The 27,464-nt window shown below is 53.3% G+C and overlaps 2 protein-coding genes across 2 annotated transcripts in view; one reads left to right on the forward strand and one right to left on the reverse strand.

The window, feature by feature from the left end:
• The first annotated feature begins 9,744 nt into the window (after positions 1–9,744).
• KCNK15 (potassium two pore domain channel subfamily K member 15) lies at positions 9,745–16,151 on the forward strand. The gene is made up of 2 exons (XM_055813711.1): positions 9,745–10,107; positions 13,856–16,151. The coding sequence occupies exons 1-2, from the start codon at positions 9,825–9,827 to the stop codon at positions 14,767–14,769; spliced, it is 1,197 nt and encodes a 398-aa protein (XP_055669686.1). The 5' UTR covers positions 9,745–9,824; the 3' UTR covers positions 14,770–16,151.
• Positions 16,152–22,015: 5,864 nt separating this feature from the next.
• Positions 22,016–27,464, reverse strand: part of RIMS4 (regulating synaptic membrane exocytosis 4) — a 56,242-nt gene continuing 50,793 nt past the window's right edge. The window contains exon 6 of the mRNA XM_055813719.1: positions 22,016–27,113. Within this exon, the coding sequence (XP_055669694.1) occupies positions 26,895–27,113 (219 nt within the window). The 3' untranslated portion in view covers positions 22,016–26,894. The remainder of the gene's footprint in view (positions 27,114–27,464) is intronic.

A 27,464-nucleotide genomic window follows, 5' to 3' on the forward strand; every position in this document is an offset into this window, starting at 1 on the left:
GAAAATGTAACTATCAGCAGCAGCTAAATGTATAGGAATTGACTCTGTTTAATTCTTTATTTCACTTTGCATGGATTTCTAAAAAGAGACTAAATGTTGTGTTTCCAAGGTCTTTGTGTTTCCAGAGGCACCCAGCAAAGCGAGGGAGCGAGAGGCTCCCCTGTGCAAGCAGTGGGGAGCGGGAGTGAGCAATGAGTGCCACAGGAGCCGCAAAGACTCCTTGATTTCAGCAAAATGATTGCCAGGTGCTGTTTAACAGCTGCTGGCTGCAGAGGTACCAGGCATTAGCCTGCTGGAGTAGGAGGACTTGCCCCCACCGGTGAATAGAGAGTTCGTGGTGTGATACGTGGCCGCTGGCTGAAATCTGGCTCTGACCGAGCTGCCCACCTCACATCAGGGGGTCGGTATGGCCAGCAAAGCCCCGTTTGCTAAACAAGCGTGGGTTGGCTGCCCTGTACTGAAAGCAGGGGCTTATGCATTTGTGTCAGAGATTTCCACAGCCCGGGGGAGCAGGAGCTGCTGCTCGGACAAGGGCTGGGGTACCGGGGACATTGCTGTGGGACTGAGCTGGTGCACAGAGTCCCCACTGTGCAAACAGGGCATCTCCATAATGCGAGAGCCCCCTGGTCCAGGTGGAGGTGTGAAGACCCTGTGCGAAGCCGGAGGAGAAGCAGCATGAGCAGGAGGCTTCCGCAGGTCTCAGCTTCCCATTACACCAGGCGTCAGGCAGCAGGACTTTGGTGAATCTTCTACAGCGTGGTGGGAGGCTGCAGTGAGCACACAAAAAGGGATGAGTCACTCAGGTCACTAATGAAAGGTCACAGCATCCTCACATTCAGCGAGAGGCATTTATTTCTTCTGTAAAACAATTTCATTGCTAAAGTACCTTTGGCTACAGGGACAACAGACCTGACAGGTTATCTTATTTGCCAAGGATATCGGTAAGACTGGGGAGGGAATAGTAGATGCAATTACTCCAGGTGACCTGGGATAAAATGGTAAATGTACCTGCAACTGGGTGCCAGTGGTGAAGATTTTAATAAAAGAAAAATCTGAGTCTTTGTCTGTGCTACACAGAGTGTTTTGGCATCTGGGAGACCAACAGCTTGTGAAGAAGAGCAAATCACATAAATAGAATAACATTTAGCGTGACTGCATGAGGCCATCAGTCTAATATTACTCCTGCAGTGCATGCAGTTATAAATAGGTGATGCCGTGTAGCGTGGGACCTGAGGAGAGCGAGAGCTGAGGAATGCACTTGCAGCTCAGCAGCAGCGGCACTGCGCAGCTTGCAGCTGTGACACGCATTTGTATGTGTGTTACAGAGCGACTGCGGCTGCACCCTGCAGACAGGGATTTGTCCTGGAGGACTTGATGAGCCCAGGCTTAATAAAGATGTGCCATCTTTCTGACCACCCCCCTAAATATCCCCCAGTGGCAAGCCCTCCGCACCCCTTGCCATCAGTGCTGCTTGCTGCTCAAGGCAGGGGTCAGCACAGAGAGCAGGGCAGCAAGAAACCCCTGGGTCTGCACACCATGACCTGCACTGTCTTCTCAGCAACCTTGGAGCAGACTATAGTTTGAATTTTACCCCACACCTCCGCTCTGCTCCTACCAGGAGATGCTCAGGTCAGATCCAGCTCCCTGAAGAGCCCTTTGTGCCAGGGCACAGCCCAGCCACTGTGAAATTCTTCTGCTTGTTTGGGCTGATGGGCAAAAAGTTTACCTTAAGGATCATCAGAAAACTCCCAGGCTTCTCAGTAGCAGCACAGCTCCTCCTCAGAGAGGCTGCTTCCATGCTTGCCGAGGAGGTCCAAAGACAGGAGACAGATTAACTCCATCCTGGCCTCCTTTGCTTGGATGCGGAGGCGCTGCTCAGCAGAGGTGGGGGAGAACCACATACCGCAGCTCCCCGTCAACTCTTACCAGCCCAGCCCACACTGCAGCACTGCTGCACCTCTGGTCCAGGCTCTGCAGGCTGAGAAGGCGCCCTGGCAACACAAAGCTGCTGGCACTGAGGAGAGCTCAGGGGGACGTTTGGTGGTGGTGATGCCAAAAGCCAGGCACTCTCACTGCATGAAGTGTTATTTGGTTATGGAGGCAAAAATCCCCCTATAATGTAAAAGTGTGCGGTGCTGTGATGGCAACACAGTGCCGTGCTGAGAGCCCAGAGGAGCCAGGGACACGGACAGTCCTTGGGATGCAGCTCATCCAGGTGCCTGGGGGTGTGCAAGACCCCAGCAGGTCTGCAATACCCAGCGGGAGATGCTGCAGCCTCCCCAGGGCTGCTGGGGGAAAGCATCTTTCTGCGTACAAAGCAGGAACAGCAGTCCCATCACCACAGCCGCTGTCCCACTGCACTGGGCGGGGAGGTGGGGAACAGCTCTGGCAGGTTTGCCCCAGGGCCAGCTGCAGAGCAGAGACACCAACGGCACAAGGTGCACAGCGAAGGAGAGGGGCCCCGTCAGCTGAAATATTAGGGAGAAGTCTGTGTTTTAACCCACCTGTCCACAAGGATGAGCATGAGCCATCTCCCCATGGCTGGATTTTGTGGCCACAGCTGGTGGTAAAGGAACTGACCTCTGGGTGGGCCAGTGCCTCTTCCCCCTCCGTGCCAGGTCTCCATGCCATAACTCCTCATGCCCAGATTTACTGCCAGTAGCTCTGCTTAGCCCAGACGGGTGGGGGGGGAGCAGACCCAGCACCATGGAAGCCAAGAGGAGGGTTTATTTTCCTTTCCAGTGCCGCATGGGTGAGGAGCAGAGGGTGGTTCATGGATAAACCCGAGCAGCAGACTCAGGCTGGGAGCACAGGGCAGCATCCCCTCCCAAAGGCACAGCACAAGGAGGAGCGATGGATTTGCAGTCGCATCAGCACCTGCAAATCCCAGGCTGGGGGACAGTTCAAAGCTCTCAACCTTCCTACAAAAGGGGACCATTCACATGTGGTTCCCAAGGCAGGAACCCAGAAACGGCCATGGCTGCATCTGTCACCCAGCCCTGTGTGGAGGTGCCCTGGGGGGATACCCAGATGAGCATCGCCTTCTGCCACAGCTCAGCACCTCAGCTCCCACCTGAAGGGACACTCAAACAAGGGAGCTAAAATCTAGCTAAATATTTCGGAACCCAGAGAAGCCTCTGGCTTATTTTCCCATGTAGCTCAGGTGGTTTGCCTGCCTCCAGAAAAGCCTAGTGTTAATTTGATTGCCTGTAACCGATTCCTGGCAGAGCTGGCGTCCTGATGCCCAGAACAGCTGTGATTCCTGTGCTGCCATTTGCTCTGCCCCAGGGACACCGCACGGCCCCTGAGCGTGACTGGAAAGAAAGGGCCAGGGTTGGACCAGGGGACAAGCAGCTGGGCCAGGCACACACAGAAATATTTCTGCATTTGCAATTCAGAGAGGATGTGTCTCATCTCCCCAATTAATCCTTGCAGAGAAAAGCCTGGAGAGAAGCAGCTGGAAAATATCTGCATATAAACAAGACTTAGTAAAATCTGCAATCTTGAGGTGGAAGAAGAAATATGTCCCCAACATGGTGCCTGCACCGCAAGAGAAAACAAATATTTTCATTTTGTTAAATTCATTCCTCACCGGGAACCTGCTGTGCTCTCAGGCACGGCGCATCTGGGAGCATTTTCACAGGGTGATTCACAGCTCCCTCAGCTGGGAAATCGCTTGTGGCCCCAAAGCCGGAGCCGCTTCTGGCCGGTGGGGTCTGGCGGCTGGGACCAGCCTGTGGAGCATCACTAGCAAGGAAAGAACAATGCATCTTGGTGGAATCAAAGGCTGCATTGAAATAAGGTGGTGCCTGGCTGGGAAGCTCAGTCAACATCGCGGTGCTGGTTCCCTGAGCTTCAGAGGCAGAACAGGAAAGGATGTCTTGACTTTTACTAATAAATGCACTTTTCCCCAGTTGAAGTGCTGGAGCCAATTTGTTTCCTACCAGGTTATTTTTAGCACCGAAAGGAGCCATTTGCTGTAAACTGTCTGCCTGGGAAGCAAAGTCCCGGGGCAGCAGACAGGACTGCCACAGCTCCCGCGCCACGAGGTCACCGCCCCGGCTGCCCGCACGGCCAAATCTCACCCAGAGCACGGCTCAGCTTGCTGGTGGGATGGAAGCCACCACCATTCCTCCCTGAAGCACATCCAGGCAGGCACTCACGCGCTGCCGGAGCTGGAGCAGCTGCCTCCTGCCCCGGCCAGCCTGCGGTACCTGCAGTGGGACCCGCTGCCCTGCCGCTGCCCGGGGGGAGGAGGGTGCTATGGGACCCGGGCGGTGAACCAGCTACACCCTGGGCACTGAAGCCACCGCAGGGCTCCCGGCAAGGACCATGGTGCTCACCAGGTGCCACGTGGGTCATGATGTGCCACACAGCATGCCAGAGCCCATCGCTCACCCAAGGGTGTCCCATAGGAACCCTACAGCAGTTCAGGACCTTTCCTGTCCCTGCGGTGCAGTGCCACCGTGGCACAGGGTGCCTTGCAGGACAAGGGTGAAGCTGTCACCGGGGCACCCTCTGGAAGAGCCTCGCATATTTGCAATTCATTCCCAGACCCTTTGCCCCTCCACCCTTGACCTTACTGGCAGCCCCGCAGGCTGTGATGCAGGAAAGTAATTTATAGCATCGCGATGCTGCCACGGTGGGAGCGGAGTCGCGCTCAGGATCAGGCCCCTCTCTCCATTTGGCCGAGGGTTTGATGTGGCCGTGTTTCTGTGGTGAGTCTGGTCGTGGCTGTGGCAGCCCATCTCCAGATTTACCTTCCCAGGGAGTGGGACTCTTCTCCAGACATGTTCCCAAAGCCTTTCTCCTTCGTCACTGGGGTCCAGTGGCTCCTCGCAGGGACCAGCCCACCCCAGCAGCGGCAGCAGCACCGTGGAGCCTCCAGCCCTGAGCCCCAATCCAAACTGATTGACAGCTCTGATTTAACAGGCTCTCAGCAAATATTTCCACAAATTATTAAGCAGGGGCATTGTTATTTTATATCTTTTATAGGAGATATATATAAAATATATTACATATATAATTATTTTATTATTAAAGCCAAGATCCTCAAACCAAATAAATGAACCCACTAAAGCTGCTGAGATCAAGAACTTGCTAAAGCAGAGCAGCACCTTCCCCGTTTGGTTGCGGTCCAGGCACTTTATGGCAGGTACTTTGTGCCTGGCCGATGTTCAACTGACAGTTTTCCAAGCATATAAAAAACTTATTATGCTGAAAATAGAGTTTGTGACCATAAACTGTCAGGAGCACTGTCAGCATTTCCAGCCCCAGTCTGCTTTGTGTACAACCACTGGCAGATGGGGCTGCCAGGGGGAGCAGCGGTGGGGAGGATGGGGCTGTGCAACCCCTTGCAGGACCCATTTTGGGTAGGAAGGGTAATTGGGGAAGGCTCAGCAACAGGCTGTGGGGTATCAGGAGGAGGCACAGCCAAGGTTTATCGTGGCTGGTCCTAGGCAAGGTGGTTGAAGACAGTCATACGTGGAGCTGTGCCCACCTGCCCTGGGGCTTGAAACCTGCAAGCCACATCCGTGGTGACCACACAGAGGCCATCTGCATTTGCAACCAGTTTATCTCTAATCCTTCATTAATTCCCTTGCTGAGCTTCCAGATTACAACGCAGAGCAAAGCACCTGCAAGCCATCCACGCCACAAAGAGTCAGGGAGGGAGGCAGTGGGGAAATCCCGGAGCAGAGAGAAAGCTGTGAGGTTCCTGGGCCGCCAGTAACCCTGAGCGTGGCCAGCGGGACAGAGAGAAGTTAGCTCCAGCTAGCAGGGGGATATTTTACAGGAAGATTTTTGGAGTCATGGGACAGAAGCAAACGCTGCTACGTCCAGTCTGGATCGGGTCAGGGACTCTGTGTCCACATCGCTCCCTGTGCCGGCTCACGGTGCTGCCTGGCCAGGGACAGCTGAGCCGTGCTTGGGGTCCCGCTCTCCTCTGGACAGCTGCAGCTGGTTGTTATTCATATCTCAGCATCTAATCTTTTTTCAAAATTAACTAATCCATTGCTTCAAAAATATCCTGTGGCATTGCGAGGCTGTAATCTCGGTATTAACTGGCATTAAATCCAGAATAGCTGATGCTTTTACTAAGGCAAAAGAAAATATCTATTTTGTCCTTAAAAATAAAACAAAAAAAAAAGCAGGGCATGCCAGTATGGTCCCCAAGCTCCCAGAGAGCTGGAGCACCTTGTGGCTGAAACCTGGGGAGGGGGCTGACACCTGTCAGACGCCGTCCTTGGCCCTGGCTGCCCACCGTGGGCAGGTGGGCAGCACAGCCACAGGTGTGACACAGCTGGTGCCACATGTCCCACTAACGCTGACCCCTTTGCTTGGGGACCAGGAGCTGCCTGCACAGACCGAGGCAGCGCTGGTGCCCAAAGCAGCTTGAGCAAAGCTGGCGGGATGCTCCCACCTCTCCCCATGCATGTCGGGCTGTGGGACCGACCCAGACCCACACTGCTGGTCCCTATTTAGTGCCTTTCGACTGAGACTGCTAAGCAGCTTTGCTTATTTAAATCCATTAAAACTAGAAAAGCTTTTTAATAAATACCCTGCCAGCCTGGAATTAGTAGATGTGGGCCAATTAGACACATTAATTAGGCACTGGTTTAAACACAGATGAGGTCTGACTTTGTTTAGCAACCTCACAAGGAAGCAGCTTCTCAAAGTTCACCTCCAAAGAACTGAACAAACAAGATACGTTCGTTCCCCATCACAAACACCTTACAACAAAAACATATCGCTTTGGTGTCTATTTTATTTTCAGAGCTTTCGCCTTCTCTCTGCCTCCCCATGCAATAAAAATGAGACATTTAATCTCATAATGCAACTTCTCACTGGAAATCAATGATAAAGTACATTATCTTGCCTGGTCTGGTCCTGCGGCTCCAGCCTGACCTTTCTCAAGCGCAGCAAAGTTGGGAGAGAGACAAAGGTTGGATGGACAGATCTTCCCAGTGGGAAAGCATCAAACTTCCCTGTGCCTCAGGAGGGCCTGCCCTGCACGACAGCCATCTGACAGGGTTTGGTGTCGCTCATGCCCTGTGCTCACTGCATGCAGGAAAAAGCAATATGTGAGCAGTAAGACGGCAGATCAGGCTGATCTCAGCACCACCTGAATTACGGAGCCTCCAGCCCCGTTCAGAGCACAGGGCTGTGCGCGTTACTGCTGCACGGTCCTGGTTCTGTCTGTGCCGGATTTGTGAACTGGGGGGGGGTCTCATTAGGAGATGTATCCTGTTGCCATTTTCCTGCTGGGCAGCACGGATTCCATCAGGGCCTATGACCTGCACAAGGTCAAAGCAAACCCCCAAAGGAGAAATCAGTGACATCCCAAGCCCCTGTGGAAGCGATCAGCAGCTGTTTCATTGTGCCCGTAGCTGAATGAGACCCTCGCCCAACACTGCTCCATCAATGGCATCCCTTTTTCTAGAGAAAGGATGTGCCTGAATCTCTGTAGCTCCCAAGGTGGCAGGGAGAGGCCATGCCGAGGGAAGACCCGTGCCACAAGACACAACCAGGTGAGGATTTCTTCTGGGGTCAGGTAAAGACCTTGAAGCCAGGAAAGGTCAACCACCACAAGACCCAAAGAGGACAGGACTAGCAGAAACCACACCGAGGAAGCGCTGAGAGCTGCTCATACTGCAGGGGTGGAGATGGCCCCCCCTGCCCTAAATGGCCCCAGCCACAGGGAGGGTGAGATCCCATCCACAGACCCCCTGTGTAGGTAACACTTTGAGACAGTTGTGCTCTACCACCTCTACAGAAGCACTGTGGGCTGTCATCGCAGACACGCATTTGGAAACAAACTGCAGAGGATTTAGGTAGCCCATAACCATCTAAGATTGATGCTGCTGCTGCAGGAAACTGTGTAAGTAGCATGTGCCTCTCTTCACCCATGGCTGAGAGCTTCTCCTGGGGTTTTGCATGCTTGAACCTGCACTGGCATGTTGGCCCAACATCTGCACAGAGCAACTGGTCTTGGATAACATGCTACAGCATCAGCTTAATGCTCCACATATTACCTGGAGACCCCAGAATTTGACCTGAAAGGCACTGGAGGCCCCAGAACCCTTCCTAAAAGATGTGTGACAGGCACCCAGTGATGCGGTCGCTGTAAGATCTCCTTCCTCTGTAATGGAACCAACAGGAGCTCAGTTATCAGCACTGTGTCCTGTCTTCAAGGTGGGATGCCATCACTGGCTAGTGGAAAAAATTACTAGCAGGTGAAGCGTACCTTCTCTAGCACGCAGCCCTCATATTGCCCTGGGTCTGGAGGTTTGATAGCACCCCAGGCCCCGTTAGCAGGGCTGCAAATGACACCACAGAGAACACAAACCAGACAGATTCCTCCAGCAGAGGCTTTGCCGCCTGATTTAGGAGGCTGCAAGCACTACGATGTCAAACAGCAATCCACCGACAGCTTGTGCTGCTGGTGATGGATGTGGAGCCTGTATTTTTTCTTCAATAACAACTTTCACTAATGGGGCTGGCACAGAGGCTTGGCAAGGAGGAGGGAAGTGGCAAGTGTCCAGGGTGAAAAAGAGTTCACGATTACAGCGGGAAAGGGCACCGTGTCCCTGGTGCTGGCCATGGAAATGCAGAGGTTGGGGCTGGAGGGGGGGGTCCAGGAGGGCGTCAAGTCATCCCCTGCTCCAGGCGAGCATCAGCTGTACCCAGAGCACTTTCTGCAGACATCCAGACATCTGCTTATCTTATTTTTAAACTCCCCCAGTGGCAGGGCTGCCACAATCTCCCCAAGCAATCTGTTCCGGTGTTTCACTGTCTTTATGGTTAAAAAGTTTTTCTTATGTCCAATTCCAACCTCCTTTGCTGCGATTAAAGCCCTAAGCACCTTGTCCTCTCCAGAGAGAGGTGAGGTGGATGAAGAGGGATGCAAGTCTGCTTGTAGGTTTGTTTCCCTTGTATGTTTTATTCCCAGTCAAAAGAAGGAGTTTGTTTCTTGAAGGAGATGCTATTTCCTGCAATGTACAACTCAGAGAAGTATCTTGCTATTTTTAAAAGTGAAATTTAAGGGTTACATAAAAGCTCAGGAAACCAGTAATGAGAAACAGGGTCTTCACTTTGTGGGCTCTGCCTCCATCCACCGCCATCCCCCTGCATGCTAGCGCTGGCCTGGGCTGCCAGGTGCCCCAGCGCAGGGGGTCCCACTCGCTGCCCCCACACTGGGGGGTCCCATGGCCCCCTGTGCCTGCAGCATCTGCCAAACGTGCCAGAGAAACCAGCACAAACACTCAACCTGCTGGTCTCATTCTTTTCTGCTCTCTTAAAACTTTTGCGCTGGGCACAGCGGGCCAGCACCCCGTGCCCTGCTCCCCCGGCGGGCAAGGGCAGAGCCCTCCAGTACCCCAGCGGGCAGGGGCAGAGCCCCCCGGTACCCCGGCGGGCAGGGGCAGAGCTCCCCGGTACTCCGGCGGGCAGGGGCAGAGCTCCCCGGTACCCTGGCGGGCAGGGGCAGAGCCCCCCGGTGCCCCGGCTGGCGAGGGCGGAGCCCCCCGGTACCCTGGCGGGCAGGGGCAGAGCCCCCCGGTGCCCCGGCCGCCCGTGGCTCCGTGCCCTGCCAGGGTCCCTGTCCCGGGCAGGGGGCGGCGAGGGCCCGGGGGGGCTCCTCAGGCCGGGAGCGCGCAGCCCGGTGCGCGCAGGGGCCGGTGCGCGCAGGGGGCGGTGCGCGGGGCCGGTGCGCGCAGGGGCGGTGCGCGGGCGCGCAGGCGGGGCGCACGGGGGGCGCGGCGGGGCCCGCGGCGGGCGAGGGGCCATGCGGAGCCCGGGCTGAGGCGCCGCGGCCGCCCCTCGCCATGAAGCGGCAGAACCTGCGCACGGCCGCGCTCATCCTCTGCATCTTCTCCTACCTGCTGGTGGGCGCCGCCGTCTTCGATGCGCTGGAGTCGGAGGCGGAGAGCGGCCGCAAGCGGCTGCTGGAGCAGAAGCGCGGGGAGCTGCGGAGGAAGTACCGCTTCTCCGCCGACGACTACCGGGAGCTGGAGCGGCTGGTGCTGCAGGCCGAGCCGCACCGCGCCGGCCGGCAGTGGAAGTTCGCCGGCTCCTTCTACTTCGCCATCACGGTCATCACCACCATCGGTGAGTGCCGGCAGCCCGGCGTGCGCCCAGCCGTGCCCCTCCCCGCACCTCCCCCTCCCCGCAGCCCAGCGCCCCGTTATCCCAGTGCCCTGCCCCCCGCTATCCTCATGCCCTGCACCCTGTCATCCCCTCAGCCCTGCACCCCATTATCCCCTCAGCCCTGCACCCCATCATCCCCTCAGCCCTGCACCTCATCATCCCCATGCCCTGCACCCCATCATCCCCTCAGCCCTGCACCCCATTATCCCCTCAGCCCTGCACCTCATCATCCATGCAGTCCTGCACCCCGTCATCCCTCAGCCCTGCACCCCATTATCCCCATGCCCAGCACCACATTATCCCCTCAGCCCTGCACCCCATCATCCCCATGCCCTGCACCCTATCATCCCCTCAGCCCTGCACCCCATCATCCCCATGCCCTGCACCCTATCATCCCCTCAGCCCTGCACCCCGTTATCCCCTCAGCCCTGCACCCCATCACCCGTGCAGCCTTGCACCCCATCATCCCCTCAGCCCTGCACCCCTATTTCCCTCCATCCCCACACCTCTGCACCTCCACCGCCTCCCACACCCCAGCACCGCTGGGTGCCCCAGCCCAGCCCGCGGGGAATGCCTGCACAGGAGCGCCAGGTCTCACCCCTGCAAGGCTGGGACACCTCTGCCCTGGGACACCAGCGCTGACCCTGCAGGACCCCGGTGCCCAGCGGTGCGAGAGATGACCCGCAGGCAGGCTGGGGCCACCCAGTTCTGGGGGATGCCAGGGTGCTGCTGTGGCTGGGGCCATGAGATGTGACGTGCAGGTTGTCCTGGGGAGGTGGCAGCAGGCACCTTTGGGGCAGGCAGCTGCAGAAGTTGGCAGGGGTGGTAGGAGGGCAGATGTGGGAGCCGCGTCTGTCCTCTGTGCAGCGTTGTAGCCAGCAAGCCGGGCTGAAGAGCTGGATGAGAACGGCTGGCTTCTTTGCCAGCTGAAAACTCTTAGATGTTTGGCTGTATGAGACCACTTCAGGGTGCCAAGGCAGCCACCAGACACCGAACCTCGCTCTGCCTGCACGGGAACCTGCGGAGAGATGGGTGGCGATTAGCTTGGAGGGGAGGATTGAAACCCCCGTGTAGACACACTTACCCATACTAGAGCCTAACGTCTTGGTTTGCCCTGCTTCGAGAAAGAAACTAAATTGAATGAGGATTGCCTTTATTCTAGGTGAGATTAGCCACATGGGAGTTGAGCATTGTTTAATTAATCCACTTTTATTAATCCATGCACCCTGAGCATCCTCTGGGGGTAGACAGGCACAGGATCCTGTGCTCATGTCATTGCTTGTGCTGGGATTTCGGTCAGCAGGCGTGTTTTGTAGACGGGAACCCTGAGGTCGAATCCTGCCCTTCCACAGCCGGCAGCCACCTCCTCATCCGCAGGACGAGGCTCAGCCTTACCGAGGGGCTTGGGATGGGTGAAATACATCTGGTGTCTGAAAGCATCATCCCGCAGGACAAGGGCTGGTGGGATCAACCAGGGTACAAGAGGTGGTGGAGGGGCAGGTACCCTGCAGGCCCTGCCCTGGGGGGGCTCCGTGTGCCCCCACAAGATGTGGCGGGGGGGGGTGTGTGTGTGCAGCTGGCAACACACGTGGCCAGCAAACAGCGATGGGTTCAGGGCACGGCTAGTGTCAGGCCCCAGCAGGAGGGTAGGATGGATGGCTTCAGTGAAAACCTCCATCGTCACGTGACAGGTTATAGCTTCATTTACATTATTTGTCTGTGGAGTGTGACAAACAATTGCTACACTTCTCACACACCCTGTGCGATAAATCATCTCAGCCCAGGTGCCGTATTTCCAAAACACTGGCATGTCAGATCTCTTTATATTGGGCTGTGCTCCAAATCTCAGTTTTAATGTTAATGTAGCTGTGTTTACTCTTTCTAATTCCCATTGTCATTTTGAAAGCATCAGTCAAATGCTCTTTCAGCAGTCTCTCAGGGTACGACAACTGTTTTTCCACTTACTGCTCTTCTGGATCCTTATATTTACCTCCTCACTGCTGTCACTGTATTATCTTGTAGCCTAGGACCTGATAATTGCCTTCGGTTATAAGCTTGGATCTATCTGGGGTTTTTTTTTGCCACTGCAGTCTCATGTCTGCTCTGTATTCTGTAAAATGTGGCATGCAGGCATTAAGTTTATCATTTTTGATTGTGTTGGTTTATGAACAGACACAGCAGAAACTGGTCCCTGCCTGCCTGCTTGCGTTTTAGAGCACAGCGTGGTCGAGGATAACGCTGTCCTCAGCCTCTCAGCCCTGCCCCAGTGCAGGAGTGTCCTGGGGCAGGAGGTGTGCTCAGGGGCCGGGGACAATGTGGTCATCAGCCTCTGGTTGTCCCATCACTCTGTGCTACCAGCTTCCCTAAGAGTCTTGGAAATCCACAGTCATCAGAGGTGGAGGTGAAGCCAAGTCACAGCTTCGAACAAGACTGAGAAATAAAGAGGGTGTTTTTGTCCTTCTCCACGTACTTCACACAAAAGTCACACAAATGCCTGCAAAAAGTGAAAATATAATCAGCTGTTTGCAAAAGGCCGTGCAGCAGCATGGGAAGGAGCTGGTGCTGTTCTGCAGGCACCTTCAGAAAGGAAGTTTCCAGCCCTGGTAGTTTCTTATGGAAAGTCAAAAGAAAGGCTTGGATGCCTTTGGATGCCGTTACTCCCCACGCTGCATGACTCCCTTGCACCGAGTTACTCATCCGCTTAGGTTCAGAGGCCACCGATTTCTGTTAAGCTTTTATAATTAAGTGAGGTGCGTGCAGCATCACTGGAGTCCGGAAGGCTGCGGTGAATGCCTCATTACGACTCATGGTATAATTGTGCGCGTCCTTGAGTCACAGCTCTGAAACTTGGAGCAAGGTGAGGAAATTAAATCTCAGAAGGCGTTCAAGGAGAACCTTGTCCTTCTTGAGATCCTTGTCCCTGGGACAAAGGCTGACAGGGCTGTGGTGACTTAAATACGTCCCTGCATCTAAAACAGCACAACCCCTCCTCACCAGCAGTCTGGCAGTGAACTGAGGTCTGAGTCTCAGTGACACTGGTGTAAATCCGAAGTTGCTCTGCAGAAGTCCCCCTGCTCCCGCGGGGACCAACCCTATAGCGCAGGGCCCTGTAGCTCCTGTCCCACAGGCCAAGCAGAAGATGATCGCACAGCTGAGAGTCAAAGATGCACGTGGTACTGGAGGGCTCAGGGGACAGTAGGGGTGGGGGCGAGTGCTGGGGAGGTGACGATGGCCCTGCAAGGGCAGTGGTGGATGGGCCTGGCTGGGTGCATACCTGCCTGCAGGGTCTTGGCCTCAGCATCCTGCGGAGCCTCCGTCCTCCCTCGCTGCGGGGATTCGGGCTGCCCTGCAGACCCGGCGCTGGCATGGCATCGTTGCCTCTAAATTGCTTGTGAGCTGCAGAAGGCCCGCGAATCCCCTGTCGAGCTCTAGGGCTCCTCTTGGCCTCCATGACCTCATACAATCTCAGGGGCTCTCAGAAGAGTACCTTCTCTCTTTAGAGGCCAAATCAGGCTCTGCCTACATGATACTGCCACGTGCCATCATCCCAAAGGATGTGGCATCCCATGGCCCCCTTAGCACTGCCTGCAGATCTGTTACCAATTCATTTTCCATTTACCTCCCATTCTTCTGCTCCTCTTAGTCCCAGGCCAGCCCTGCTGGAAGCCCCAGTGAGGGCTGATGCCTGCCTTTCCTCTTTCCTTCGCAGGCTACGGGCACGCTGCCCCGGGCACGGATGCTGGCAAAGTTTTCTGCATGTTCTACGCCATCCTGGGCATCCCTCTGACGCTGGTCATGTTCCAGAGCCTGGGGGAGCGCATGAACACTGTTGTGCGGCTGCTACTGAAGAAGATCAAGAAGTGTCTGGGCATGAGGACGACCAATGTTTCCATGGAGAACATGGTCCTGGTCGGCTTTCTGTCCTGCATGGGGACCCTGTGCATTGGCGCGGCAGCCTTCTCTTATTTTGAGGGCTGGACTTTCTTTCATGCCTACTACTACTGCTTCATCACCTTGACCACTATTGGCTTTGGAGACTTTGTGGCTCTGCAGAAGAACGAGGCTTTGCAAAAGAAGCCCCCGTATGTGGCTTTCAGCTTCATGTACATCCTGGTGGGCCTGACCGTCATCGGCGCCTTCCTCAACCTGGTAGTGCTGCGGTTCCTGACGATGAACTCGGAGGACGAGCGGCGGGATGCTGAAGAGCGAGCCTCACTGAGGAGAGCCCGGAACAACATCCACCTCAAGCCGAAAGAGGACAGCCGGAGCAGCAACGCCATTTTTCTCCCCGTGGAGGACAGGACGAGCCAGATGAACCTCATCCCACTGATCCAGGAGGACGCAGAGAAGCAGCGGCGCCAGTCGGCCAACTCAGCGGCCGCGGTCCCCTCCTTCTGCACGTGCCTGTGCTACAGACCTCAGCTGTGCAGCAGCCCGGTGCCCTCCCACCCCGAGACCCTGAGCTGCCACACCAACCCTGTGTATTACAACTCCATTTCCTACAAAATCGACGAGGTCTCCCTGAGCACGCGGGGTCAGACCGGCTCTTCCCCTGGGAGCACTTTATCATCCAGCAGCCCTCGCTGCCGGCAACACCCCCAGCTGCGGAGGAAATCCATCTAGGAGCACGTGCCGAGCTGTACTCGGTGCTCAAGTCTTGCTATGATGATAAATTAAGAACAGAGATGTCAGGTCCTTCTTACTGCTCTCATTTCTTCTGTTCCTCTCCCCTTTCAGCTGGCAGCCAGCCCCACGCAGGGTCCAGCAGGAGCCTTTAAAGCCTGTTGAGAAATAATCAATCCTTTTTTGCAGGCACTGAATGACATTGTTAGTTTTTCTTTGTTGTTTGTTTGGTTTTTTTTTTCCTCCCAAGTAGGTTCGAGTGTTTTGGTCTGGCAAGAGGTCTCGTGACGAGAAGGCCAGCAAGCTGTAGGTTTGCTTTCCCACCTCCCTGCTCCCCAAACGGGGGCATTGCTGCCCTCCCGCCCTGGACACCCTCAGCTATGGCTGCTGCCAGCACATGCCTCTTGCTGCAAGGGCTGGATTGCACTTGCTGGGAGCGTATCAAAAGCACAACCCATGTCGGCGAGCCCTGCAGGGTTGGGGACCTGTACGTTGTTCCTTGGCATGGGGGGCAGGTCAGTGGGTGCCACGCAGCAGTTTGCAGCTGGTGGGTGGGCAGGAGGGAGGGGACCCCTGCTGCCTGGCACGCAGGGACAGCTCTGTGGCACTGTACCTCCCGTCACCAGCCTGCCAGGTCTCAGCTCAGCCTCATGGCTGGTCAGTACTCTTGGAAGCTGGAGGTCCGTCCATTCACCTGCTTACCCACCAGCACACCTCACCTGGCTGCTGGTAGGTCCTCCAGGCTGAGCTGGCTGCTGGGATGCTGGGTGCTGTGTCCCATTGCCAGGGGAAGCTGGACTCCAGCCCAGCCAGAGACCTTCCTCGTGACAAGCCCAGACTGTGCTAAGGGCACGGCCCCAGGGAGAGCCTCCCCGAGCCAAACAGAGCCACTGCGAAGGGCTTGGCTCGGATGAGGGCATCGGCTAAAATCACCCTTCCCTTCACGGCCTGTCCTCCAGCTGGCAGCCCAGCAAGGTGCCTGGCCCTCGCCGCCTCCCTGGGGCTGTGCTCAGTGCTGCTGGGGCCATCAGGGGCAGCAGGAGCCCTCTGGGTGTGGGGTGGTACCCGCAGCCCTGCCTGCAGGGCTGTTTCCAGCTGGCGCTCCCGATGCAGCTGATGCCCATCCTGCCTCATCCGCAAGGAAGCTGGACCAGGCTCTGACAGCGGTAGGAGCTCTGTTTCACTCCCCCCCCACGTCCCTCCCAATAAAGGGACCTTTTAACTCTTAGGTCAAGCTGAAACACCCTCTGAGGGGGTTTGTCCCAGAGGAGAATCCCCTTTTCCTGGTGGGGAAGGCATGAGCGCCAGCGCCGGGATGGCCTCTGGGCAGGCTTTGCTTTCTCCTCCTTTTGTTCTGGGCAGTTTAATAAAAAGTGAATCCAGCTGCTGGTGGTTGGTTATTTTTCACGAGGGGGAGCAGAGGGATGTGTCCGAGCCCCCAGCCCCAGCCCAGCCTGGCTGCAGGGGTACACCAGGGCTGGCTCCCCTCCCAGGGGGTGTGGGCAGTGTTTGTATCCAGGGGTATTATCCCTGTGGATGTTTGCTGGGATGTTTGGGCATCGGAGGGAGGCAGAGTGGCTGTCCTGGAGCTGGGAAGCAGCTGGGTCTCGTTGCCCATCATGGGATAGTGTCACGGGGATGCCCTGGGCTCCTCCACCCGCCCTGGCCAGTGACCTTCAAATTTCCAACCTTTTGTGGTGCTTGGACTTCCCTGGAAGCAGCTTTGCGCTTTGATGTCACCCCAAATCTGGGCAGGCTTGTTAAGACTGGGACTTTTTTGTTCCAGTCTCTACAATGGCAGGGATTTGGGCTTCGAGACAGGAGATGCCCAAGCAGGCAAGTACAGGGATGGGCAGGAGCTCTGGCTGCTGGGGCCAGCTGGCAGGGCAGGTCTGCTGGGGGCTGCCACGCTGCCTGGGGAGGTGAGGGGGGTCCCTCGCCTCGTGCCTTTATTTGGGGGATGTTCTCTGGCAGGGCTGCCTGCTGCCTGCCAGGTTCTCCACCCCACTGGTGGCAGAGGTAGGACTTTACAGCCACTCTTGGGGTGCGACATGGCCACAGTAGATCCATCCTTCCTGGCCCTGGGCAGCAGGACTCTCCTGCAAGGTGCTCAGCCCTTCCCAGCCTCAGCTTGTCCCCTCATCCCATGTCCTGGCAGGGAGCAGGAGCTGGGGCACGCAGGCAGGGAGGATGGTGCAGGTGCTGCTGGGCTGGCACGAGGGGCTGGTTTGTGACATCTCTGCTTGGATGTTCCCCAGGGCCCTTCGGGCATGTGGCATCTCACAGGCAGCGGGGCAGAAAGCCTCCCACCACCAGAATGCCCTGGCTGCAGCTCCCCCCACCCCCCGGGGCTCAGCAGCTGCATTGCTTTGCACCAGTGGCCCCAAAGCTGGACCAGCTGTGTAAGCCTTGGTTTAAATAGAAAGGGGGAGGAGGGGTGGGGGGAGAAAGCAAGCTGTAAGCATATAAAATAGGCTTAAAAATGAAGCTTTCATTTGCTTCTCAGCTCCTCAGGGGTGTTATCTCATGCTGATCCCACCAGCTCAGCACCTCTGTTGCCCTGTCCCATCTGCTCCCATCCTCACCAAGGCTGTCAGCCCAAGGCTCGGCTGTGCTGTGGGGCCCTGGCCGTCGGAGCTGTGCAGCAGATGCAGATCTCTCACCCTTTCCATGTTGAGCCTGGGACACCCTCTGAGTGGCCAGGATGGAGCCGGCACCTCTCACCCTCCATCCACCCTCGTGGAATGAAGCAGCTCTTCTGTTCCTGCACAAGTCAGAGCCTGTGTGGCATCGCCTGGGTGAAACCCACCTCTTCTACAGCTGGAAGCAGAACAACCACAATCCGGAGGCTGAGCCAGCCTGGCACTCTCCCTCTGGATTCAGTGTGGTGCTGCCAGTGCTCCGTGACTCCGTGACGGTGCCGCATTGCCCACGATGCAATGATGCAAAGGCAGGTGGCATGATGCTTGCACCACGGAGCCTGGCTGGGGCAAAGGACGGAGCTGGTGCAGAAAGCAGGGCACCGGCTCGGGTTTATTGCTGCTTCTGCGCAGCCGGAGCTGCCAGGCAGCTGAGTTGCTTAGTGACTGCTTGAGCCCCATCCTGCTTTTGGAAGCTGGTGATGGTCTGAGGGTGGGCGATGCCGTTCATCCCCAGGTGCCAGGTTGAGCTGGGCTGCCCCTACCTCCAAGACACTCACGCTGCTGGAGAAAACATCCTTTCTCCTCCTTCCCCCACCGCTGCTTCCCCAGGGCTGTAGCTGGGGCAGGTGGGTGGCTGCGTGGGGAGCTGCCCTGCCCCTCGGTCCTGCCCTGATGAGCTGCAGAGGGATTTGGAAGCATGAGAAAAACCTTTGAGAAATTCTCAGTGAACTGGGACTTTGCAATCCCTCCTAATTCCCATGGGAAAAGGGCTGGTGGTGGCTCCCTGGGGAATGCTGCCTCTTCTCACCACCTCCTCCCACAGACCCCCGCAGCAGCAGCCACAACAGAGCCCCCAGACGCTCCCCACCTGAGTGCCTGCAGCTTGAGGCCACCCAGGACCAGGCAGTAGCTGCGCACCCAGTAAAACCCACAGGTCTCCTTCCCCGAGGATCCCCAGGCTCCCCCAGCACCCACGCTGGCTCTGGGTACTCCCAGCAGCCTGGCCCAGGGGTAGTTTGTTCTGCCAGCAGCATCTTCACCTCCAGGGTTTCAGAATCAACCTTGAATGACCAGTGTTGGCCATGAAGGGTCTTGGGAAGAAAAAAGCAGGAGCAGAAGGCTTCCAGCTGGGGTAGTGAGCAGAGTATGAGCTGGGAGCAAGCTTGGCTCTGCACCTGGAGATGCCTGTGACCAAATTACACCTGGAAAGGGCACAGGGAAATGCAGGTTTGGAGCTGGGGTTGATTCAGAGAGGGGCCTTCCATGGAGAGCACTGGGAAGGAGCCTGGGGCGGTGCTGGGGCACACCGGGCTGAGCTGCTCTCACTCCCTATCGGCACAAGGAGGAGGGATGGGCCAGCTGAAATCTTAGGTTGAAAATAATGGTGGTGGCAACAGAGAGGGCAGAGACACTCCACAAAAGACCTCCAACACATCATAGGAAAAAAAAAAAAAAGGTTTTATTGTCACTATTATCAACGTCTTCATTAGCTTAACACTGAATTGTAAATCACTCAATCATTACATATTGTCTGAATAAAACCTACAGACAGGAAAAAGGTACAGCAGAATCCTCTCCTGACTACAGACAAGCAGCCGGCGTCCCACCGGCGCTGCCGGGACGGTGTCCACCTTCCACCCAAGGCAGCCCACGCACCTCGCAAGCGACCTGCTGTGCCGGCAAGCAGGCTGCCCGGCCCCATTGCCTGCGTTCCCTCTGGCTCCACAGAGATTACATCTCACCGGCTGATGTTAAAAAGCTCCAAAAAATTTTTGGAGAGGATCACAGAGGCCAAAAAGAGCAGATCAGTTGCCTCCACTCCTAGGGAAAGGCGACAGGAGATGTAGCAACCGTATAGGGCCCCTGCAAAGCTATCGGGTTTTGTGGAGCAATTAATGAAGTAAAAAGGTTCAACCCCATGAAAGCAGATGTCCCTACCACGGCCAGGCCCCTGGGCAGCGGGGGGACAAGGCAGAGCGCCGGCACGGGTGCTGGGGAGGCGAGAGCGCGGATGGGCTGGGGGTGCTGGCTCCATCCCCGAGCAGAGGCCAGCTCTGCAGCACCGCGCCGGGGCTCCCCGCGAGCAGCGGGGGACGGACCCTTCAGTGCAAAGAGATGCTGTGGGCAGCCTCGGGCCCCTCGGGGTGGAATAAGGCCTCGTATCGAGAGGGAAGGGAGAACCCATGTAGGGAGCAGCAGGCGCAGGGGAAAGCAAAGGGAACCTGGAGGAAAGCTCGCTGGGAGCTGCCCTTCTCCCTGGCCAGCACAGAGGCAGCTCCCTCCCTGTCCCTGCCTTCTCCTGGCCACCCATGGCACATCACGCCTGCGGAGCCCAAGGATGGGAAAGGAAGGACCCCCTGTGGTCTGAATTCAGGCCCGTCACAGAATGTGGGCAGGACGCTGGTCCCAGGTGGTCCCAGGCCATGGCAGTGCTGTGTGAGGGGGTCTGGGCTGAGGCACTGCATCCCCGGGATGCCCTTTCCACCTGGCACCGGGAGCAGCCTGCAGCTCGCAGGAGGAAGGCAAGGGCAGCGCAGTGAGGCTGGGGAAACGTGCCTTGGATTCACTCTCCACACCTTGCTCTTCCTTGCTCCAAAGCCAAAACCAGCTCCAGGTCAAAGAGATGGAATCACCAAAGCAGAGACCAGTGAGCAGCGCTGGGTAGGGAGCAACAGCCCCGAAGAAAAAACTGCTGCAGGATTTAAAGTTCCAGGCCGGTGTTTAGTGGGATGGGGAGCCCCGGTGGGCAGGTATCTCAATCGGTGGTGCCCAAGCAACTACAAAGACCTAGCTCCTGGAAAGCTTCTTGGCATGGCTTCAGCAGAAGGGGTGCCTTGATTCCTCCCTCAGGTTGTTTCTGCCCCATCCCCGTTCAGCGAGCAGAGCTCACTGCTGCCCACGCGCTGCCTGCGCCCCCACCACCTGCCTGCAAGGCAAAAAGCCCCTCCCTTCCCACGCACGGGGGGTCTCAAGCCCACCCAGGGTGCCTAGCCTGCAGTGTGAATGCAAAGGCTGTCTACTGACCCGGCAGAGCGGGGTCCAACGACATAGTGTTGGTTGTCATTTTCCTACTGGGAAGTCACGACGGGAGCACCGTTAGGCTGCAGCCTCTGTTTGCTGGTGCTCTGTAAAGCGCTGGTGCTGGCTCTTTCTCGGTTTCAGCTGCTAAAGTGCAAAGAACCAATGCTACAAGAAACTCTCCCCAGTTCCTCTCCTCCACCAGGACGAGAGCAGCTACCACAGGGAAGGAAGGGCAGAAGGGTGTCTACACCATGAGAAGAGCTTGAGATTCCCCAGGAATGAGTCTGATGCTGCTGTCATCGGTGAGCGGCTGGGACTAGGGATGGCTGTGTGGCTGCGAGCAGTGATGGACGCATGGCTGCTTGGTCACTGAGCAGAGAGGAGTCTGGCAGTGTGAGTTTAAGACCTGTTAGCCACATTTTGCAAATACCTAATCACTTGCAAACTCCCCGGAGAATTACTGCACTCACAGACGCACGCTGGAAAGCCAGGCAGACCGTCAGATAGACACAGGGCGCAGCAGCAGTGCAGCTGTGGGGCTCTGCCATGCTGGGTTCCACCAGTGTCCCACGGACTTGGCTGCTGGGTCTTGCGCAGGCAAAGGGCTCATACAAGCGACTGCACAACCAGCCAGCCTCTTCAGAGGGATTTCGCCTCCCTCAGGGAACCTGTTATTTTCCAAAGCGTTACCGCGTGCTTGCGTACATTCAGATGCACACGTATGGACATCCACAAACATCCACGCCTTGGCAGGTGTGCGCTGGGGTAAACACGAAAAGGCTTTCACTGATCGTCCTCTTTTCTAAATGTTTGGCTCCAATCTGGTAGCTACAACTTCATTTGAGATGCTCTCCCCAGGTCTCAATATGCCCTGGACTTCTCTACTGACGGCACTTCACGTTTCCACGTCTCTCTTTCTTCTCAAAGCATTTCACTAAAAAAGGTGAATTATTTCATCGTTCACCGGGGCTCCTGGCATCCCTGGGCCAGTGACCTGCTGCCTGCAAGGCCAGTGCACTGGCAATCTCGAGAACAACACAAAGATTTTTCCTATGGGAAACGCTGCAAGAAATCCACAGGCAATGAACTGGGATACGGTTTCGAAGCTGTTTTATTTTACGCACTGCATCAACAGTAGAGCTGACAAAAGCCAGTATCCTGATCCTGCCACTTTGGAAAAATCTTGAGATGAGCCCAGCATTAGCTAACTTCTGGAGAATGGCACAGAACAGCCTGTTCCCGTTTTACACGTTAGACCCCCGTGATCCTCTGCGAAGGTGCAATCTCTCTGCCTTGGGTGGAATTTTCTAACACAATGGACAAATACCACCTATGAAATGGATAAAATAACCCACAAAGCCTTTAAAGAAGGGCAGCTCAATCTGCTGCTCTGAAAAAAATCCCCTCCCTTTAGCTTGCTCCCGGTATCTCAAGGAAAATAGGCAGCTGTCAGGCAGAACTCGTGTGGCCCCAGAGTGCAAAGGCTTTTTTGCTTTATCAGGGCTACAGTGGCAGTGGGAACCATTCGCGTTGAGTTACAAATACTAGATAGCCTAAGAAAAACAGGGAGATTGAAACAGTCACAAAGTTTACATTGAAACTATTTTTTAACCTCTGTAGTATGAAGTCACCTACAGCTGTTTCATTCTTTACCTAAGAGATTTCATGTCAATGGGCACATATACTCACAGAGAAGTCTATAGGATGAATGTATCTCACGAGGCAACAGCCCAGTCTTCGTTTTTTACAATCAAAGTTAATATGGATCTTTTTCAAAAGTGACATCATTGAGATTGAAGACAATTATAAACTGTATCAACAATATGTACTACAGCCTGCAAGTCACAATCTGTGCACACCAAATGGAATAAATTATTGCTTGTTAGCCTATTAGACTTTCTTTATAAAAAGATTTTTATACAGAGTACAGGATTATGACAAAACTAGCTAAGTAGTTCTCATCTTGAAAATACAACATCAACTCTTTCAACAAAGGCTTGAATAGTAGCTGAGAGTTAATGAACGATAACAAATATTTACTAATAATTTTATGGCCAGTTTGAACAGAATTTCTTATAGGACTCTTTTCTGGTGTTTATTTACATATGCCTCTTTTCTTTTGGAAAAAAGTTGGTAAAATATAACAAGGAACATAGAAATCAAAAGAATGAGTAAACTTCATACCAAGAACATTAAACATTTTTGAAAACACTAAATTATGTTATCTGTTAAAAAACATACATCATTTTGTCTTTTAAAGAAAAATATTTTTCCTGTTTTAAAATATTACCAACAGCATGTAATAAACTAACTTAAAATGAGTTTCATAAAAAAGTTGTCTTGCTGTCTAAACATTACTAAACATGCTTAGGTTGAGATTCTGTTAACTGCCTCAACATCTTAAAAATAGCTCCTTTACAGGAACTTGTGATATTCATACTCCAGAAGACCTGCAAATTTAGAACAGTACGTTGATAAAGGATCCGATAGCTAGAAACAATAAATATATATTTTCATTCAAAGCAAATAATTCTGCAATATCCTTTGAAACAATCCATGGCCAAGAAGTAGGGATGTGCTTGACTAAACAATAAAGTCATCTGGCCCTTACCCTGCCCATGGACGCAAACGCCCACGCGCAGCACAGAAGGGATGCTCCAGCCTGCCCACGTGGCTTTGCCTGCAGGATGCGGACCCACGGACTGAACTGCAGAGCGAGGCCCCTGCGTTGGCTCTGCGGCATCTCAGCTGTGTTGGGGCAAAGGGAAAGCAACACCAGGAGACCAGGGGGAAAAAATCATTAATTTTTTTGCCTGAACAAACCAGGACTATCCATGGTCACAGCTGCTTTTTGCTCAGAGCACAAGGAGGGCAAAGCCATGTGCAGGGCTGCTCTCCTTGTGTGCAGGGGATTCCCACTGGGGAAAGATCACTCCGCCCTCAGCATCAAGATTTCTTTGTTTTCCATGGCAATAGTAATGCAGGTAACATTTAGGGACTAGTTCTCCATTATTTTTTTTTTGGCAAGCAATCCTCCCATTGCTATTATAATGTAGTATTTCATGCATGAGGAACAGGGAATCAACCCTGAGCTGCGCAGGTATTTCTCTCTCCTCAGTCTCATCCCTCATCATCGTTCACAGACCAAATACTATGATGCCTTATTTTATTTTATTTTTAATTAAGTCTCCTGCTCTTCCTCTCTCTCCCCCTCCTTAACATAACTAACAGCTAGACTCAGACACAGGAAAAAACTCAGTCAAGACTTGTAAAGGGGACCAAAGATTAGTTTTCAGCTTCTCAGCACTCTAGCAAACTGCAAACAACCACGCTGGCAATCCCAACTGCCACTTCACATCACCTTAAACAGAAACTGGCAAGTCAAATTTTAGGGAAAAAAGAAGGTTAAGCTTTATAAAAACAAGCTATTCCAAGTCTGAGACTTGCCTCGGATGCTAAACTGATAGTCTTTAAAATGATGGATAACTAGAAGACTTCTTTTTTAACTATAATACACAATGGTCAGTGCAGGCATCACGGGCGCGAGTGAAACAAGAACTTAGAGTGCAGGGTACCGTGCAGCTCTCCTGGCCTTGCTGTGTGCCCCGCGGGCACGCTCAGGCCTCCTGCGAGGCTGCTTTACAAAAATCATCTGCACTTGCCAGTTCATGTGACTTTGCTGTGTGTGGCAGCCAGGGGTTGCAACGTTCGCTTTCTGGGGAGAAAGAGGACTTGGAAGTGAGTAGAAACAAAAGCGAGAAAGACTGGACTACAATCAACCACGTAAAAAATGTAGAAGAAAACAGGACGGAGCAGACTGTTAAAACTGCCTCCAAATTTCAGAATCCGAGACGTTAACAAAAATAACACAAGTAGAACTGTAACTTTTCTGTTTACCCTGACGATGACCTTTTAACATGATTAAAAACATACGGAAGATAGTCCTCAGTGTTAAGTAGTCCTGTTGTAACTAAACCGATCATCACTGAGCTTGCAGAGCTTTTGGAGGGGTGGGATATAGAAACGCATTGCGTTTGCCAGGCATACAGGAACTGAGCTTTTCAACAGACAGCCATTAAACAAAGTTTTCCGGGGGAATATTTTTGGCATATATAGTTTCCTACTCCCCATTAAAGACTGCAAAAATGTTGCCTTCATCTTATTTGACACAGGAAAACCATGATTAACTAGCTATTACTGGTAGATAATGTCCAAACTAGGTACCAATATAAAGTTTTCGGCATAACTTAAGACAGAAGCCCTGTTACTCAGCTGCCAGGTCTGGCATGTACCTGGAGCTCCCCACAGTCCTTTTAAAGACATAGTTATTAAAAGATCCAGTGCTACAAACCACTAAATCTACCTAATCTATTCTAGTTCATACATATATTGTACAATATTGCCTAGTACTCACTACATACCAAGAGGAAAAGATGCTGACTTGAATTACAGTAAATGTGCTTTTTTAAAAAATAAAATTAAAAGAGAGCGCCACAACAGTTTGACCAGCATGCAACAAACTTTCTTCAGCTAATATATAGAATTTTTCTAATACGATTAGAAAAAATAATTAGTGAGAGGCCAGAGACATATTTGATCAAGGAAATTAAGAGATTTATCTGAAATGTTGAGGCTTTTGCCACTGAAGACTCTAAAAACTATTCATTCTACATCCCTTATCCTCCTTCCCTCTCCTTTATATCATTTTTTTTACAGAGATTATTGTAAGGCCTATTATTTTTGCATCTATCCTGTAATTTATCTCAAAATAATTTAAAATGCCATAGACAAGCTAGGACCAAAAGCAACTGCTTCTACCATCCACTCAACACTCATGCTTTTACTCTAACAAAGCTGAGGTCCACATGCAGAAATAAATGTTCAGTATGCCTCTACGACAGGTCAAGGATCTGCTCATTCCTAAACATGACATGGGACCTTCACTTTTAAATCACAAGTAAAACATCTCCAAAAGCTTATTCTGAGACGGCAGTCATCAAACCCTCATTAGGAACTAAGACAAAACTTAGCCAAAACAGGCCTATCAACAGAAAATCTTTGGAGACTCTCTGTTATTTTGGATAATAAGATTTTAATTGTCTGACGATCTAGCGCACTTACTCCAGCACGTGACTCTGCTGACAACAGCTGCTGCAGCTCAGCAGCTCAGAGAATGTGCTTTACTGGTTTAACCTACAAGACTTGGTTACAGTTAGTGTTGCACTTTAATTAACAAAATATACATGCTGTGACCACTGCGTCTTCAGATTCCTCACCCGCTACCTCTCCATACTCTGGGGATTGCGTGTCCTCTTGCAGGACGCCGGACAACGTTTGTGTACTACCGAGACTGCCTAACGCACCTCCCTCTCCGTAAGGAAGGTTACATGCTCGCCAGCACCTTCTTGTCAGATGACAAACTGAGGTTTCTTTCTTCTGCACCCCCAGAAACCTCAATCTCCTTTCCCATGGCAGAATAAAACAGTCCTGTTTCAGGTCAGTCCACAGCACAACGGGAAGGGCAGCATCTCCAGCAGATATGTACCAGTACAAAGGAGATGGAAGAAAAGCAGGAGATAGAAGACATCGTGACTAAAGGATGCACGGCAACAAGTAAGGGAGTCAGTAAATTGCAGAACATTGTATCTGACAGTACAAAACATATCTCAAGCTGCAAGTCTGATGTTCAGCTCCCTCTTCTAGTACTTTTTTCTTTTTTTTTCTGAGCAAAATTGCAGTTAATTAGTCTGCTAAACTCGAACTTCATTCGAACTGTCTGGTCTAAGTAGGCGCTACTTATTCTCCCACCAAGTACGCTTCATCAGCAGTGTTAGACAAGTAATGCAGTAAAGACACTTGCTGGTAATTTGGCACAGTTTGAAAACACAGCAACGACAGCGTTACAGTTAACATGACTCAGTGATAGGGAACTGATTCTAAAGACAGAGCTGCAGGTTTCTTTCTTTTTCTTCCTTTCAAGAAGGAAGACCTTATGAAAAACCTAACGCTTCTCTTCAACTTTCTGTTCCTGCTCTTTTTAGGTCAGATATCGGCCTCTGAATTTCAGGTACTTTCTCGTGAAAGAATCCGTATTAGAAATTTCTAAGACACACAGTTAAGAAAAATTCCTTCCTTACTCCCCTCAAATTCTTTCAAATGCTGCAACTTTCCAGGGTTGATACTGATCTGAAACAAGGGTCCAAGAATGACAGCGAGAGAAGTGAAACAAGAGGTGTATGTCTAATTTGACAACTAGGACTCATGCCCCACGGCACCTCCTCCTCGGACGGAGAGGGCACAGCGCCCTCCCCCTCGTCTTCTGTCTAAGGTCACTGGTTTTTCCTCCTCTTCCAGCTCCACAAGAACTGATTGAACATGCATTGCGCTTGAGGTCAGAGTTCCAGCAAACAAAACCTTGACAGCATGTTTAAAAAACAAAAGCAGTTCCCCCTTCCTTACTCACTAAGACCTGTCACAGCAGGGTCCCACTGTGCTCTCCAGGGAAAGCTGTGAGGACTGACGCAGGAGCGGGCCTGTAGTGGGATCTACCATCGAGGAGGTTGGGAAAAGCTTGTACCATCCGATTGCTAAAGTTGACAAATCCAGTTCTTCCAGGAGGACCCTGGCGACTCCCATGAAGTGCTTGCGCTCCATGCGTCCATAGTTTCCCCAGACTATCACCTTAGGAACAAGAGGGGGAAGCACAGTTAATCCTCCAACTTGCACATCTGCTTGGGAGCACGAGTCTGATCAATCCTTCTTTCTGTTCATTCACCTTCCCAGGGCTGTACTACAGTCCGAGAAGAGCAGAAAGGTTTACACTGCCAAAAGGTGAAGCGAAGCTCTGGCTGCTGGTTTGTGGTTGTTTTAAGCACAGTTTTACAAATTCTAATTTTATCAGACTTTTCCCCCCCCCCCCCCCCCCTCAGGGAAAGGAGGTGAATCACAACATGGGTGAGACACCATTCTGCTGTTCTACCTCCTGGGCAGGGACAGCATGTGCACAAAGCATCCTTGGAGCTGCAGCTCCAA

The sequence above is a fragment of the Falco peregrinus genome, chromosome 9 (genome assembly GCF_023634155.1).
Source record: "Falco peregrinus isolate bFalPer1 chromosome 9, bFalPer1.pri, whole genome shotgun sequence".
In the NCBI taxonomy this organism is placed as follows: Eukaryota; Metazoa; Chordata; class Aves; order Falconiformes; family Falconidae; genus Falco; species Falco peregrinus.

What these genes read in the sequence shown, in the direction of transcription:
- KCNK15 (XM_055813711.1), top strand. Translation starts at nt 9,825, where the DNA reads ATGAAGCGGCAGAACCTGCGCACGGCCGCGCTCATCCTCTGCATCTTC. An exon ending in CACGGTCATCACCACCATCG is followed by an intron (nt 10,108 to 13,855) that starts GTGAGTGCCGGC and finishes TTTCCTTCGCAG; the next exon opens with GCTACGGGCACGCTGCCCCG.